This window comes from Thunnus maccoyii, chromosome 16 (assembly GCF_910596095.1).
Source record: "Thunnus maccoyii chromosome 16, fThuMac1.1, whole genome shotgun sequence".
In the NCBI taxonomy this organism is placed as follows: domain Eukaryota; kingdom Metazoa; phylum Chordata; class Actinopteri; order Scombriformes; family Scombridae; genus Thunnus; species Thunnus maccoyii.
This window is the reverse complement of record NC_056548.1, coordinates 10,578,617-10,593,311: the sequence shown is the minus strand read 5'-3', so window position 1 is coordinate 10,593,311 and position 14,695 is coordinate 10,578,617. Positions and strand designations below refer to the sequence as shown.

The 14,695-nt window shown below is 36.5% G+C and overlaps 1 protein-coding gene and 4 gene segments (V, D, J or C); 1 reads left to right on the top strand and 4 right to left on the bottom strand.

The window, feature by feature from the left end:
- Positions 1 to 557: 557 nt before the first annotated feature.
- On the bottom strand, positions 558 to 3,877 carry LOC121881069. Its single transcript, XM_042388717.1, has 4 exons — positions 3,387 to 3,877; positions 2,978 to 3,294; positions 1,197 to 1,425; positions 558 to 1,031 (listed from the first exon to the last, which is right to left on the bottom strand). Exons 1-4 carry the CDS (start codon positions 3,436 to 3,438, stop codon positions 724 to 726), a joined length of 906 nt encoding a protein of 301 aa, XP_042244651.1. The 5' UTR covers positions 3,439 to 3,877; the 3' UTR covers positions 558 to 723.
- A 967-nt stretch (positions 3,878 to 4,844) lies between these two features.
- LOC121881067 lies at positions 4,845 to 11,801 on the top strand. The segment is given in 3 exon segments: positions 4,845 to 5,395; positions 10,201 to 10,305; positions 11,232 to 11,801. Coding segments are annotated over 3 exon segments (726 nt in total).
- LOC121881445 lies at positions 6,675 to 7,390 on the bottom strand. The segment is given in 2 exon segments: positions 6,675 to 7,155; positions 7,321 to 7,390. Coding segments are annotated over 2 exon segments (360 nt in total).
- On the bottom strand, positions 8,538 to 9,893 carry LOC121881436. The segment is given in 2 exon segments: positions 8,538 to 9,396; positions 9,489 to 9,893. Coding segments are annotated over 2 exon segments (378 nt in total).
- Positions 11,802 to 11,891: 90 nt separating the features above from the next.
- LOC121881430 lies at positions 11,892 to 13,671 on the bottom strand. The segment is given in 2 exon segments: positions 11,892 to 13,298; positions 13,465 to 13,671. Coding segments are annotated over 2 exon segments (453 nt in total).
- Between the last annotated feature and the right edge of the window lie 1,024 nt (positions 13,672 to 14,695).

The following is a 14,695-nucleotide window of genomic DNA, read 5'->3' as shown; positions in this document are numbered from 1 at the left end:
TCTGTTCAACTATTTGTGCAAAATCATGACTCTATCTTGATGTGTATTCAGTTTTCTCTCACTAATCTTACTCATATTCTGATGCATTGCCATTATGTTTCAATATAACCATTTTTTAATCATTCAAACATGTAACCAATAAAATAAAACTGATTATTATAGTAAATCACTATCTTTGTGTGTATTTTGTGATATATTATTCATGAGAAATGAATATTCATGCCAGTATTATACCTCATCTTTCCAACATGCTTCACTTCAACATCAAGTCAGGTTTCTGTACATTATTTTATACTATGTGTAACAATATAATATGAAATATGAAGTATAACATATTTATCATTTCTGAATCAAAAACTTTTTTAGATGAAACTGTTACAGTAGATTGTTTTTTGCTGCTGAATGTGAAACTATTGGTGGAAATATTGTTGAATTTTGTTGCTGTCAGAGGATATATTCTTACAACAACTCTGTTCTTGAAATGATGTGAAATAATGATGAAGATTTAACTTAAAAACTGCCGGTTGGAAAATGTCTTTCAGTTTGTTTCAGTGTAATTTGGGTTCATTGTGGTTCTGCTTGATGACTCTTGTGTGTCAGAGTCACAGTGTTGTGTTCACTCGACCAGTTATCCTCATCACAGTCTCTTCATCAACCCTCTGCAGCTGCAGCAGGCCGTTTTCACTTCAGTCAAACTGAAGGAGGTTTTTGTACGGCTATAAATCACTGTGTGAACGCTCCACCATGGTCACCAAGACAGTAGTAATCTCCAACATCTTCAGCCTGAACACCACTGATGGTCAGGGTGTAACCTGAACCAGATCTACTGCCACTGAATCGAGATGGAGTTCCTGACTGTAGAGTTGAAGCGCTGTATATAAGAAGTTTGGGAGCTTGTCCAGGTTTCTGAAGGTACCAACTGAGATCACTACCGATGTTTGAACTCCCTGTGGCGCTGATGGTCACCGTCCCTCCAAGACTAACAGACTTGAATTTGTCAGTCTGAGTCAGAAAATTGTTGGCAGAAGACTCTGAAATGAGAAATGAAAAATCTTAAAGAGTAAATATTATAGCCAATAGCCAATGGAGAAGCAGTTCAGGTTGTGATGGGAGAGAAAAATAGAAAAGACATTTAAGCAAAAGTAAAAGGGAGAACACAGACTGGATTTGCACCAAACATTTTCAGAATCTCTCACCCTGACTCAGAAAACCCAACATGACCAGCAGAGTTATTGGCGACATCATCCTGATGCAGTTTTCAGTGTGAGTGCATGAAAGCAGTTCAGACTCTCTGTGACACAAGAACTTAAACTCTGAGGAGCAGTGATGCATGAAAGTCATGCAAAATACATTTAAGAAGGCAAACACACACCTGTTGTTGTGAAACAGAAAGAGCAGAGGTGAGGAGGAGTGAGAGATCAACCTCTACAGAGGATCATTCTAATTCAAAGTTCATCCAGAAAACATCGACTTTATCCTCTTTATTATGTTGTTTAGGTTGTATGGCGCCACCTGCTGGCAGATTGGATAAACACTTAACTCAGCATGATCTGACCCAACATTTGATTGATTTGAATTTCTCCGTTTTCACAATCATTTGTTTTATTTTTGTTGTTAGCACAAAGGCAGGAATTTAAACCCATTTTATCTCACTTTAGGGCCTGCTCAGCGTTTTAGGTGACCAACTCTTTCCCTTCACACTTAAGAGGTGTCTACTCTAATTAAAGTATGATATATTGTATATTTGGTATTTGATTTATCTGAAAAGTTGAGTAATAAGTTGAAGTTGATTGTTTGGTGTGCAGGATCTTAGACAGCCACTAAATGTTCTGTGTGGGCTGCTGTTTGTGTTAATAAAATGATACTGTTAGCATAAATAATGTTTTAACAACCCTGTTAATAGAAGGATGAGTTTCAATGAGATAAGAGAAGAACATTATTAGAAAATGTTGGACTACATCCTGTGAGACAAGATGTGAGTAAACAACATGTTGTTGATTGATGTTTACAGAAAAAATCCCAAAGGAATAGTTTGACATCTTGGGAAATACAGTTATTTGATTTCTTGCCGAGAGGAAGATGAGAAGATGGACACCACTTTTTTTATTTGTACATAAATATGGAGCTATGGCTCCTGGTTAGCTTAGCATTACAAATGTAAATAGGGAGAAACAGCTAGCTTGTCTGTAGGTAACAAAATCTGCCTATAAAACCTCTAAAGCTCACTAATTAATATCTGGCTTGTTTAATATTAACAAAAGCCAAAGTTTCTGCTGGTTGTCTGGCAACATCACATAAACCCCTGTTAAACCACAACTTGTCTTGTTTTTTCAATTTGTTTTTTGGGGGATTAAACAGGCAACATATAACATGTTAATTAATGAGCTTTAGAGGTACTGGTGGGCAGATTTTCTTGCCTTCAGACAGAGCCAGGCTAGCTGTTTCCCTCTGTTTCCAGCTGTTATGCTAAGCTAAGCTAACTGGCTACTGGCTCTTGCTTTGTCTTTAACTGACAGATATGAGAGTTTGTATCAGTCAACAAGACAGTGAATCAGCAAATATCTGTGAATGTCCAGTGAATAATGTTTTTAAGTGACAAACAATACGTTGATGTGTGTCTAAGTTTCTAGATTGTGGAAAATGTTCCGTTTTTTTTTTTTCACAACTTCTGATATCACTGTATGTGGAAAATGAACATCATGATGGTTAGTTTTAATGTCAGTTTCACACTTTTTGACATGGAATAAAAGGAAGATATTTAAAAATATAAAATATGCCAATATATTCATGTGTACATGTTGTTTGTGATTGGTACAGTTTGTGCTTGGTGAGGTTACTGTCAGCTCTGTGTTCAGTGGTCTGTGTCAGAGTCTCTTCCTCTTCAGCAGCTGCAGTCGGTTCCTGCTGTAACAGCTCAGTGTCTCTGCAGTCTGACTGAGGGAGGTTTTTGTACGACTACAAATCACTGTGTGAACACCCAACCACTTATATAGTGTGCACTCTTACAGTAGTAAACTGCTGCATCTTCAGTCTGAACTCCACTGATGGTCAAAGAGAAGTCAGAGCTGCTTCCACTGCCACTAAACCGAGCTGGTGTTCCTGATTCAAGTGTGCTTGCAAATTTTATTAGCAGTTTTGGAGTCTGTCCAGATTTCTGTTGATACCAGTACATAGCATCATCTCCATCACTATATCTATAAACAGCCTGATTAATTTTACAGGTGAGAGTGACAGTGGATCCTGGAGTAGATGTCACTACTGGAGGTTGAGTCACAGTCACCTGACCGCTGCATCCTGCAGACAGAAACAAATCTTTCATTTATCAGCAGAAATAAATGACAGAAAAGGAAACACATCATGTTTGAAATGTTGCTGAGTGAATGAACCTGTAAAACAGCAGCAGGCCAGCGTCCAGATGAGGATGGTGATGAGAGTCATGGTGGTTGTGCTTTCTGCTGTGTTGACTGACAGATCTGAGTCCTGCAGTGTTGAACTCACAGGACTATAAACCTTCTCAGTTCACTGGAGGATCAGCTGACGATGCAAAGCCTCCTCTCTATGGAAATGATTTCTCTGCTCTCAACAGACTGAAGGCAACGTGGGACACAAAATCAGGAGAAATACTGTTTGGATTTACATCATCTATGATCTTAATGGAAAATTATATTTATAGAAGTGCAGTTGAGGATTTATGGAAAAGTTTGTGTCGACTGTGGTTGGTTTGATATTTCTATTTGTCTACGTTTAATCGACTTACAGGGTTTATTGTAGATAAATAATATATTTCACTTCTGATTAATATGAGATTGTAAATCTATATTATTAAAAAAGCATCATGTTAATTTAACCATGTATAACTGTTAACGAATATGAATTGTGATGACTGTAACAAGTAGACTGTAATCCTTTTTCTGTCAGATGTAGAAAAGTAAAGAAAAATTAAATAAATAATCTTGTTTCATACAATAATTTCAATCTACATTATTAAAAAAGTATTGTACATTTGATAAAGTATAAGTGTTGCTCTGTAATTTTTAAAAACAGAGTTTTTTCAGTGGATAGATGCTTGTTCACAGTGCAGGAGGTTTTTGTACGGCCACTTAATGAGTTTGTATCACTGTGGTCCACTTTTGGTGGAGGAACCAAACTCATCATTAACTGTAAGTACCAGAGATTTCTCATTTCTACAATATAAAATATTATACTGAGTTTTCACCAGAATGTGATGAAACAAGAATTTATTCAGAGTAATTTATATATTGTGGGTATTTTTTTTTTATTTTTTTTTTTACTTTTTATTAAGCTCAGCTGATAGTGAAGTTTGGGTAAAACATAATGCAGATGTTAATAAATGGTTATTATTGTAGATGATGTTATGATGAAATATAGTCCACAAAAACTAAAATTTTCACATATTTTACTTTTAATCAATTGTTTGTTTCACAAAATGTCATTGTAAAATTTATCTGATAAACATTTTAACTATTAGAAAATACTTGAACTTTATTCATTATTTTTTAACAATCAAACAATTTTTAGATTTAAAATATAATGTTGGTTTCTGTAAAACAAATAAATGAGTTTATATTTAGATCCAGTTTTGCTGTAGTTTGTGTTCACAGTTGGTTAGTTTGATGTTGAGAAAAGGAAGTGAAACAGACAGATGACAAAGTCTTTAACTGTAATCACACATTAGTGTTTCACCTCTTAACTTTTATATAAACTCATCAAGTAAATCATTACACATTATAAAGCATATATGAAGATTTCATTTATCGTTCATTCATTTTAAAAAATTGTTACATTTACACCTGCCTCATGTTGAATATTGTCTGATTCTTATTGATTTCTGATGATATAGATTAATTGCTTTAAATGTCAAAATTACAAGTACAAACACCATTTAGCTTTTTTAACAAAACCCTCATTTCCTCCCATTTCTCACTGCCTCTCCTCTGTCTGATCACAGTGTCACACACACAGTTAATCCACAGCATTGTTAACCTCTGTCATGTATCATAACTCAGCTGTCTGTCCTACAGTAGAAGTTAATCTGCTCCTTGTGTGTCTCTGCTCTCCCCTCCAGCTGGCCCCATGGTCAGGCCCTCAGTTTCTCTGCTTCCCCCCTCCTCTCAGCAGCTCTCTGGGGGCTCGGCCACGCTGGCCTGCCTGCTGACCGGCTACTCTCCTCAGGGAGCCGTGGTGAGCTGGGAGGTGGACGGTAGAGAGGTGACAGAGGGGGTCCTGAGCAGCTCAGAGGAGGAGAAGAGCGGACGCTACAGCAGTAGCAGCATCCTGAGCCTGAGCCAGGAGCGCTGGATGGAAGGAGAGCTGTACTCCTGCAAGGTCCTCCATCAGGACCACAGCCAGACCAAGTCCCTCCACAGGAGCCAGTGTAAGGGCTAGAGGGGCTGGCTGAAGCCCAGAACAGGAGCTGTGTCTGGGGGGAGCAGGAGGAACACACCTGCTCATCTGATCAATATGAGTTTTAATGTCTGTAGAGTAAACTGAAGCTTTGTGTGACAAAGAACAACAACAACTTAGAGAGTAATGTGTGTAGCTCAGCAGCTAGATGTGAGTGTGCTTAATAACTGTCCTGTTGATGATTGATGTTTTTGCTAATAAAGCTTGCACTGATGAAAGAAAACATATAAATATATTGTTCTTTTATCTTATGAAGAGTGGTAAGAAATGAAAAGGTTTTACAACTTTAACTGATTCTCCTCTCTGTGGAAATTGAAAAGCTTCGGACTTAAATGACAAGCTTAATTAACATTTTAACTGGTAATGGAAGTAGAATAATGTAGTAACAATAATGTTTTTTTTTAAATACAAATTTATATCATGATTAAAAAACTTGGAAAATATATTTTGGAATTAGATTTTCAGTGTTGAAAAAATCATGACTGAAATATGTGATCAGGCAACATTTGTCAGAGCTCTTCTGCTGAGAGTAAATGTGAGAAAAAAAACATGATTTGGTGTTGATAGATGTTTCTCTATTACAAAAAATACAAGAAAAGAATTGAATCCATGTAGCTGAGTGAAGATGTATTCCTCCCTCTTTCTTCTCCAGTAGGTGTGTTGTAGTTCAGAGATATTGATGAGGCTACAGATCTACTCTGTTCAACTATTTGTGCAAAATCATGACTCTATCTTGATGTGTATTCAGTTTTCTCTCACTAATCTTACTCATATTCTGATGCATTGCCATTATGTTTCAATATAACCATTTTTTAATCAGTCAAACATGTAACCAATAAAATAAAATTGAATATTATAGTAAATCACTATCTTTGTGTGTATTTTGTGATATATTATTCATGAGAAATGCATATTCATGCCAGTATTATACCTCATCTTTCCAACATGCTTCACTTCAACATCAAGTCAGGTTTCTATTCATTATTTTATAGTATGTGTAACAATATAATATGAAATATAAAGTATAACATATTTATCATTTCTGAATCAAAAACGTTTTTAGATGAAACTGTTACAGTAGATTGTTTTTTGCTGCTGAATGTAAAACTATTGGTGGAAATATTGTTGAATTTTGTTGCTGTCAGAGGATATATTCTTATAACAACTCTGTTCTTGAAATGATGTGAAATAATGATGAAGATTTAACTTGAAAACTGCAGGTTGGAAAATGTCTTTCAGTTTGTTTCAGTGTAATTTGGGTTCATTGTGGTTCTGCTTGATGACTCTTGTGTGTCAGAGTCACAGTGTTGTGTTCACTCGACCAGTTATCCTCATCACAGTCTCTTCATCAACCCTCTGCAGCTGCAGCAGGCCGTTTTCACTTCAGTCAAACTGAAGGAGGTTTTTGTACGACTCGAAATCACTGTGTGAACGCGTCATCACCATGGTAGCCCAGACAGTAGTAATCTCCAACATCTTCAGCCTGAACACCACTGATGGTCAGAGTGTAACCTGAACCAGATCTACTGCCACTGAATCGAGATGGAGTTCCTGAGTTTAGAGTTGATGCTTTGTATATAAGAAGTTTGGTAGCTTGTCCAGGTTTCTGAAGGTACCAACTGAGATCACCACCAATGTTTGAACTCCCTGTGGCGCTGATGGTCACCGTCCCTCCAAGACTAACAGACTTGGATTTGTCAGTCTGAGTCAGAAAATTGTTGGCAGAAGACTCTGAAATGGGAAATGAAAAATCTTAAAGAGTAAATATTATAGCCAATAGCCAATGGAGAAGTAGTTCAGGTTGTGATTGGAGAGAAAAATAGAAAAGACATTTAAGCAAAAGTAAAAGGGAGAACACAGACTGGATTTGCACCAAACATTTTCAGAATCTCTCACCCCGACTCAGAAAACCCAACATGACCAGCAGAGTTATTGGCGACATCATCCTGATGCAGTTTTCAGTGTGAGTGCATGAAAACAGTTCAGAGTCTCTGTGACACAAGAACTTAAACTCTGAGGAGCAGTGATGCATGAAAGTCATGCAAAATACATTTAAGAAGGCAAACACACACCTGTTGTTGTGAAACAGAAAGAGCAGAGGTGAGGAGGAGTGAGAGATCAACCTCTACAGAGGATCATTCTAATTCAAAGTTCATCCAGAAAAAATTGACTTTATCCTCTTTATTATGTTGTTTAGGTTGTATGGCGCCACCTGCTGGCAGATTGGATGAACACTTAACTCAGCATGATCTGACCCAACATTTGATTGATTTTGATTTTTATTATTGTTGTTGTTAGCACAAAGGCAGGAATTTAAACCCATTTTATCTCACTTTAGGGCCTGTTCAGCGTTTTAGGTGACCAACTCTTTCCCTTCACACTTAACAGGTGTCTACTCTAATTAAAGTATGTTATATTGTATATTTGGTATTTGATTTCTCTGAAAAGTTGAGTAATAAGTTGAAGTTGATTGTTTGGTGTGCAGGATCTTAGACAGCCACTAAATGTTCTGTTTGGGCTGCTGTTAGTGTCAATAAAATGATACTGTTAGCATAGATAATGTTTTAACAACCCTGTTAATAGAAGGATGAGTTTCAATGAGATAAGAGAAGAACATTATTAGAAAATGTTGGACTACATCCTGTGAGACAAGATGTGAGTAAACAACATGTTGTTGATTGATGTTTACAGAAAAAATCCCAAAGGAATAGTTTGACATCTTGGGAAATACAGTTATTTGATTTCTTGCCGAGAGGTAGATGAGAAGATCGATACCACTTTTTTATTTGTACATAAATATGGAGCTATGGCTCCTGGTTAGCTTAGCATTACAAATGTAAATAGGGAGAAACAGCCAGTTTGTCTGTAGGTAACAAAATCTGCCTATAAAACCTCTAAAGCTCACTAATTAATATCTGGCTTGTTTAATATTAACAAAAGCCAAAGTTTCTGCTGGTTGTCTGGCAACATCACATAAACCCCTGTTAAACCACAATTTGTCTTGTTTTTTCAATTTGTTTTTTGGGGGATTAAACAGGCAACATATAACATGTTAATTAATGAGCTTTAGAGGTACTGGTGGGCAGATTTTGTCGCCGTCAGACAGAGCCAGGCTAGCTGTTTCCCTCTGTTTCCAGTTGTTATGCTAAGCTAAGCTAACTGGCTACTGGCTCTTGCTTTGTCTTTAACTGACAGATATGAGAGTTTGTATCAGTCAACAAGACAGTGAATCAGCAAATATCTGAGAATGTCCAGTGAATAATGTTTTCAAGTGACAAACAACATGTTGATGTGTGTCTAAGTTTCTAGATTGTGGAAAATGTTCGGTTTTTTTGTTTTTTTTCCACAACTTCTGATATCACTGTATGTGGAAAATGAACATCATGATGGTTAGTTTCAATGTCAGTTTCACACTTTTTGACATGGAATAAAAGGAAGATATTTAAAAATATAAAATATGCCAATATATTCATGTGTACATGTTGTTTGTGATTGGTACAGTTTGTGCTTGGTGAGGTTACTGTCAGCTCTGTGTTCAGTGGTCTGTGTCAGAGTCTCTTCCTCTTCAGCAGCTGCAGTCGGTTCCTGCTGTAACAGCTCAGTGTCTCTGCAGTCTGACTGAGGGAGGTTTTTGTACGACTACAAATCACTGTGTGAACACCGGCCCACTATGGACACTCTTACAGTAGTAAACTGCTGCATCTTCAGTCTGAACTCCACTGATGGTCAAAGAGAAGTCAGACCTGCTTCCACTGCCACTAAACCGAGCTGGTGTTCCTGATTCACGTTGGCTTGCATATCTTATTAGGAGTTTTGGAGTCTGTCCAGATTTCTGTTGATACCAGGACATAGCATCTTCTCCACCCCTATATCTACGAACAGCCTGGCTGGTTTTACAGGTCAGAGTGACAGTGGATCCTGGAGTAGATGTCACTTCTGGAGGTTGAGTCACAGTCACCTGACCGCTGCATCCTGCAGACAGAAACAAATCTTTCATTTATCAGCAGAAATTAATGACAGAAAAGGAAACACATCATGTTTGAAATGTTACTGAGTGAATGAACCTGTAAAACAGCAGCAGGCCAGCGTCCAGATGAGGATGGTGATGAGAGTCATGGTGGTTGTGCTTTCTGCTGTGTTGACTGACAGATCTGAGTCCTGCAGTGTTGAACTCACAGGACTATAAACCTTCTCAGTTCACTGGAGGATCAGCTGACGATGCAAAGCCTCCTCTCTATGGAAATGATTTCTCTGCTCTCAACAGACTGAAGGCAACGTGGGACACACAATCAGGAGAAATACTGTTTGGATTTACACCATCTATGATCTTAATGGAATAAAATAACTTCTTTTGGAAACAAATTTGAGGATTTACAACATTTGTTTCAATGGGAGTGGTTGGTATCTATTTATTTAATTTGTTTTACATACAAGGTTTCACAAATACACTATATACTCATTCTGTAATTTATGATTAATTATATTATTATTATATTATTATATTATATTATATTATATTATATTATATTATTATTATATTATTATTTAGAAATGTTGTGTTTATTTAACATTGTCTCAAATATGTAACATGTTTACAATCTCAATTTGTTACAGGGCAAATCAACCTGTTTTGTGTCACTTGTACAAAATTTCATAAAAATGACATAAAATATTTTGATTCATGAAGAAATTTAAAACTAAATCAATGAAAACATTTTATACATTTAATAAATTGTTAATTATCCAGTTTTAGCAGAAAATAAAGTGACTTTTCAGTGGATAGATGCTTGTTCACAGTGCAGGAGGTTTTTGTACGGCCACTTAATGAGTTTGTATCACTGTGGTGGACTTTTGGTGGAGGAACCAAACTCATCATTAACTGTAAGTACCAGAGATTTCTCATTTCTACAACATAATATATTATACCGGGTTTTGCACCAGAACGTGATAAAACTAGTATTTATTGTGGGTAATTTATATATTATGGGTATTTTTCACTTTGTATTAAGCTCAGCTGAAGTTTGGAGAAAACTTTGTGCAGATATTATTAATTGTTTATTATTGTAGATGGTGTTATGATGACATATTTGCAAAAAAAAAAAAATCTAATTTTCATATATTTTAGTTTTAGTCAATTGTTTGTTTCACAAAATGTCGTTGTAAAATTTCTCTGACAAACATTTTAACAACCAAACAATAAATTTAACTTTATTCATTATTTTTTAACATTCAAACAATTTTTAGATTTAAAATATGATGTTGGTTTCTGTAAAACAAATAAATGAGTTTATATTTAGATCCAGTTTTGCTGTAGTTTGTGTTCACAGTTGGTTAGTTTGATGTTGAGAAAAGGAAGTGAAACAGACAGATGACAAAGTCTTTAACTGTAATCTCACATTAGTGTTTCACCTCTTAACTTTTATATAAACTCATCAAGAAAATCATTGCAAGAATAATTATTTACTCTAACACATTTAGATTTAATTTAATGATCATTAAATTAAATGAATCATTACATTTGAACCTTACTCATGTTGTATATTGTCTGATTCTTAGTGATTTATGATGATTTGCCACAATAGATTCATTGCTTTAAATGTCAAAATTACAAGTTCAAACACCATTTAGCTTTATTAACAAAACCCTCATTTCCTCCCATTTCTCACTGCCTCTCCTCTGTCTGATCACAGTGTCACACACACAGTTAATCCACAGCATTGTTAACCTCTGTCATGTATCATAACTCAGCTGTCTGTCCTACAGTAGAAGTTAATCTGCTCCTTGTGTGTCTCTGCTCTCCCCTCCAGCTGGCCCCATGGTCAGGCCCTCAGTCTCTCTGCTTCCCCCCTCCTCTCAGCAGCTCTCTGGGGGCTCGGCCACGCTGGCCTGCCTGCTGACCGGCTACTCTCCTCAGGGAGCCGTGGTGAGCTGGGAGGTGGACGGTAGAGAGGTGACAGAGGGGGTCCTGAGCAGCTCAGAGGAGGAGAAGAGCGGACGCTACAGCAGTAGCAGCATCCTGAGCCTGAGCCAGGAGCGCTGGATGGAAGGAGAGGTGTACTCCTGCAAAGTCCTCCATCATGACCACAGCCAGACCAAGTCCCTCCACAGGAGCCAGTGTAAGGGCTAGAGGGGCTGGCTGAAGCCCAGAACAGGAGCTGTGTCAGGGGGGAGCAGGAGGAACACACCTGCTCATCTGATCAATATGAGTTTTAATGTCTGTAGAGTAAACTGAAGCTTTGTGTGACAAAGAACAACAACAACTTAGAGAGTAATGTGTGTAGCTCAGCAGCTAGATGTGAGTGTGCTTAATAACTGTCCTGTTGATGATTGATGTTTTTGCTAATAAAGCTTGCACTGATGAAAGAAAACATTATAAATATTTTGTTCTTTTATCTTATGAAGAGTGATAAGAAATGAAAAGGTTTTACAACTTTAACTGATTCTCCTCTCTGTGGAAATTGAAAAGCTTCGGACTTAAGTGACAAAATTAATTAACATTTTAACTGATAATGAAAGTAGAATAATGTAGTAACAATAATGTTTTTTTTTAAATACAAATTTATATCATGATTAAAAAACTTGGAAAATATATTTTGGAATTAGATTTTCAGTGTTGAAAAAATCATGACTGAAATATGTGATCAGGCAACATTTGTCAGAGCTCTTCTATTGAGAGTAAATGTGGAAAAAAAAACATGATTTGGTGTCAAAAGATGTTTCTCTATTACAAAAAATACAAGACAAGAATTGAATCTATGTAGCTGAGTGAAGATGTATTCCTCCCTCTTTCTTCTCCAGTAGGTGTGTTGTAGTTCAGAGATATTGATGAGGCTACAGATCTACTCTGTTCAACTATTTGTGCAAAATCATGACTCTATCTTGATGTGTATTCAGTTTTCTCTCATTAATCTTACTCATATTCTGATGCATTGCCATTATGTTTCAATATAACCATTTTTTAATCATTCAAACATGTAACCAATAAAATAAAACTGAATATTATAGTAAATCACTATCTTTGTGTGTATTTTGTGATATATTATTCATGAGAAATGCATATTCATGCCAGTATTATACCTCATCTTTCCAACATGCTTCACTTCAACATCAAGTCAGGTTTCTATTCATTATTTTATAGTATGTGTAACAATATAATATGAAATATAAAGTATAACATATTTATCATTTCTGAATCAAAAACTTTTTTAGATGAAACTGTTACAGTAGATTGTTTTGTGCTGCTGAATGTAAAACTATTGGTGGAAATATTGTTGAATTTTGTTGCTGTCAGAGGATATATTCTTACAACAACTCTGTTCTTGAAATGATGTGAAATAATGATGAAGATTTAACTTAAAAACTGCAGGTTGGAAAATGTCTTTCAGTTTGTTTCAGTCTAATTTGGGTTCATTGTGGTTCTGCTTGATGACTCTTGTGTGTCAGAGTCACAGTGTTGTGTTCACTCGACCAGTTATCCTCATCACAGTCTCTTCATCAACCCTCTGCAGCTGCAGCAGGCCGTTTTCACTTCAGTCAAACTGAAGGAGGTTTTTGTACGACTCTATATCACTGTGTGAACGTTACATCAGTATGTACGCCAAGACAGTAGTAATCTCCAACATCTTCAGCCTGAACACCACTGATGGTCAGAGTGTAGCCAGAACCAGATCTACTGCCACTGAATCGAGGTGGAGTTCCTGAGTTTAGAGTGGAATCGTCGTATATTAGAAGTTTGGTAGCTTGTCCAGGTTTCTGAAGGTACCAACTGACATAAACAATATCTGAACTCCCTGTGGCGCTGATGGTCACCGTCCCTCCAAGACTAACAGACTTGAATTTGTCAGTCTGAGTCAGAAATTTGTTGGCAGAAGACTCTGAAATGAGAAATGAAAAATCTTAAAGAGTAAATATTATAGCCAATAGCCAGTGGAGAAGCAGTTCAGGTTGTGATGGGAGAGAAAAATAGAAAAGACATTTAAGCAAAAGTAAAAGGGAGAACACAGACTGGATTTGCACCAAAACATTTTCAGAATCTCTCACCCTGACTCAGAAAACCCAACATGACCAGCAGAGTTATTGGCGACATCATCCTGATGCAGTTTTCAGTGTGAGTGCATGAAAACAGTTCAGACTCTCTGTGACACAAGAACTTAAACTCTGAGGAGCAGTGATGCATGAAAGTCATGCAAAATACATTTAAGAAGGCAAACACACACCTGTTGTTGTGAAACAGAAAGAGCAGAGGTGAGGAGGAGTGAGAGATCAACCTCTACAGAGGATCATTCTAATTCAAAGTTCATCCAGAAAACATTGACTTTATCCTCTTTATTATGTTATTTAGGTTGTATGGCGCCACCTGCTGGCAGATTGGATAAACACTTAACTCAGCATGATCTGACCCAACATTTGATTGATTTTAATTTCTCCGTTTTCACAATCATTTTTTTTATTGTTGTTGTTAGCACAAAGGCAGGAATTTAAACCCATTTTATCTCACTTTAGGGCCTGCTCAGCGTTTTAGGTGACCAACTCTTTCCCTTCACACTTAACAGGTGTCTACTCTAATTAAAGTATGTTATATTGTATATTTGGTATTTGATTTATCTGAAAAGTTGAGTAATAAGTTGAAGTTGATTGTTTGGTGTGCAGGATCTTAGACAGCCACTAAATGTTCTGTTTGGGCTGCTGTTTGTGTTAATAAAATGATACTGTTAGCATAAATAATGTTTTAACAACCCTGTTAATAGAAGGATGAGTTTCAATGAGATAAGAGAAGAACATTATTAGAAAATGTTGGACTACATCCTGTGAGACAAGATGTGAGTAAACAACATGTTGTTGATTGATGTTTACAGAAAAAATCCCAAAGGAATAGTTTGACATCTTGGGAAATACAGTTATTTGATTTCTTCTAGAGATAGATGAGAAGATCGACACCACTTTTTTATTTGTACATAAATATGGAGCTATGGCTCCTGGTTAGCTTAGCATTACAAATGTAAATAGGGTGAAACAGCTAGCTTGTCTGTAGGTAACAAAATCTGCCTATAAAACCTCTAAATCTCACTAATTAATATCTGGCTTGTTTAATATTAACAAAAGCCAAAGTTTCTGCTGGTTGTCTGGCAACATCACATAAACCCCTGTTAAACCACAATTTGTCTTGTTTTTTCAATTTGTTTTTTGGGGGATTAAACAGGCAACATATAACATGTTAATTAATGAGCTTTAGAGGTACTGGTGGGCCGATTTTGTTGCTTTCAGACAGAGC

What these genes read in the sequence shown, in the direction of transcription:
- LOC121881069 (XM_042388717.1), bottom strand. Translation starts at nt 3,438, where the DNA reads ATGACTCTCATCACCATCCTCATCTGGACGCTGGCCTGCTGCTGTTTT. An exon ending in CACACTATATAAGTGGTTGG is followed by an intron (nt 1,426 to 2,977) that starts GTGTTCACACAG and finishes GATCCTCTGTAG; the next exon opens with AGGTTGATCTCTCACTCCTC. An exon ending in GTTGGGTTTTCTGAGTCAGG is followed by an intron (nt 1,032 to 1,196) that starts GTGAGAGATTCT and finishes TTCTCATTTCAG; the next exon opens with AGTCTTCTGCCAACAATTTT.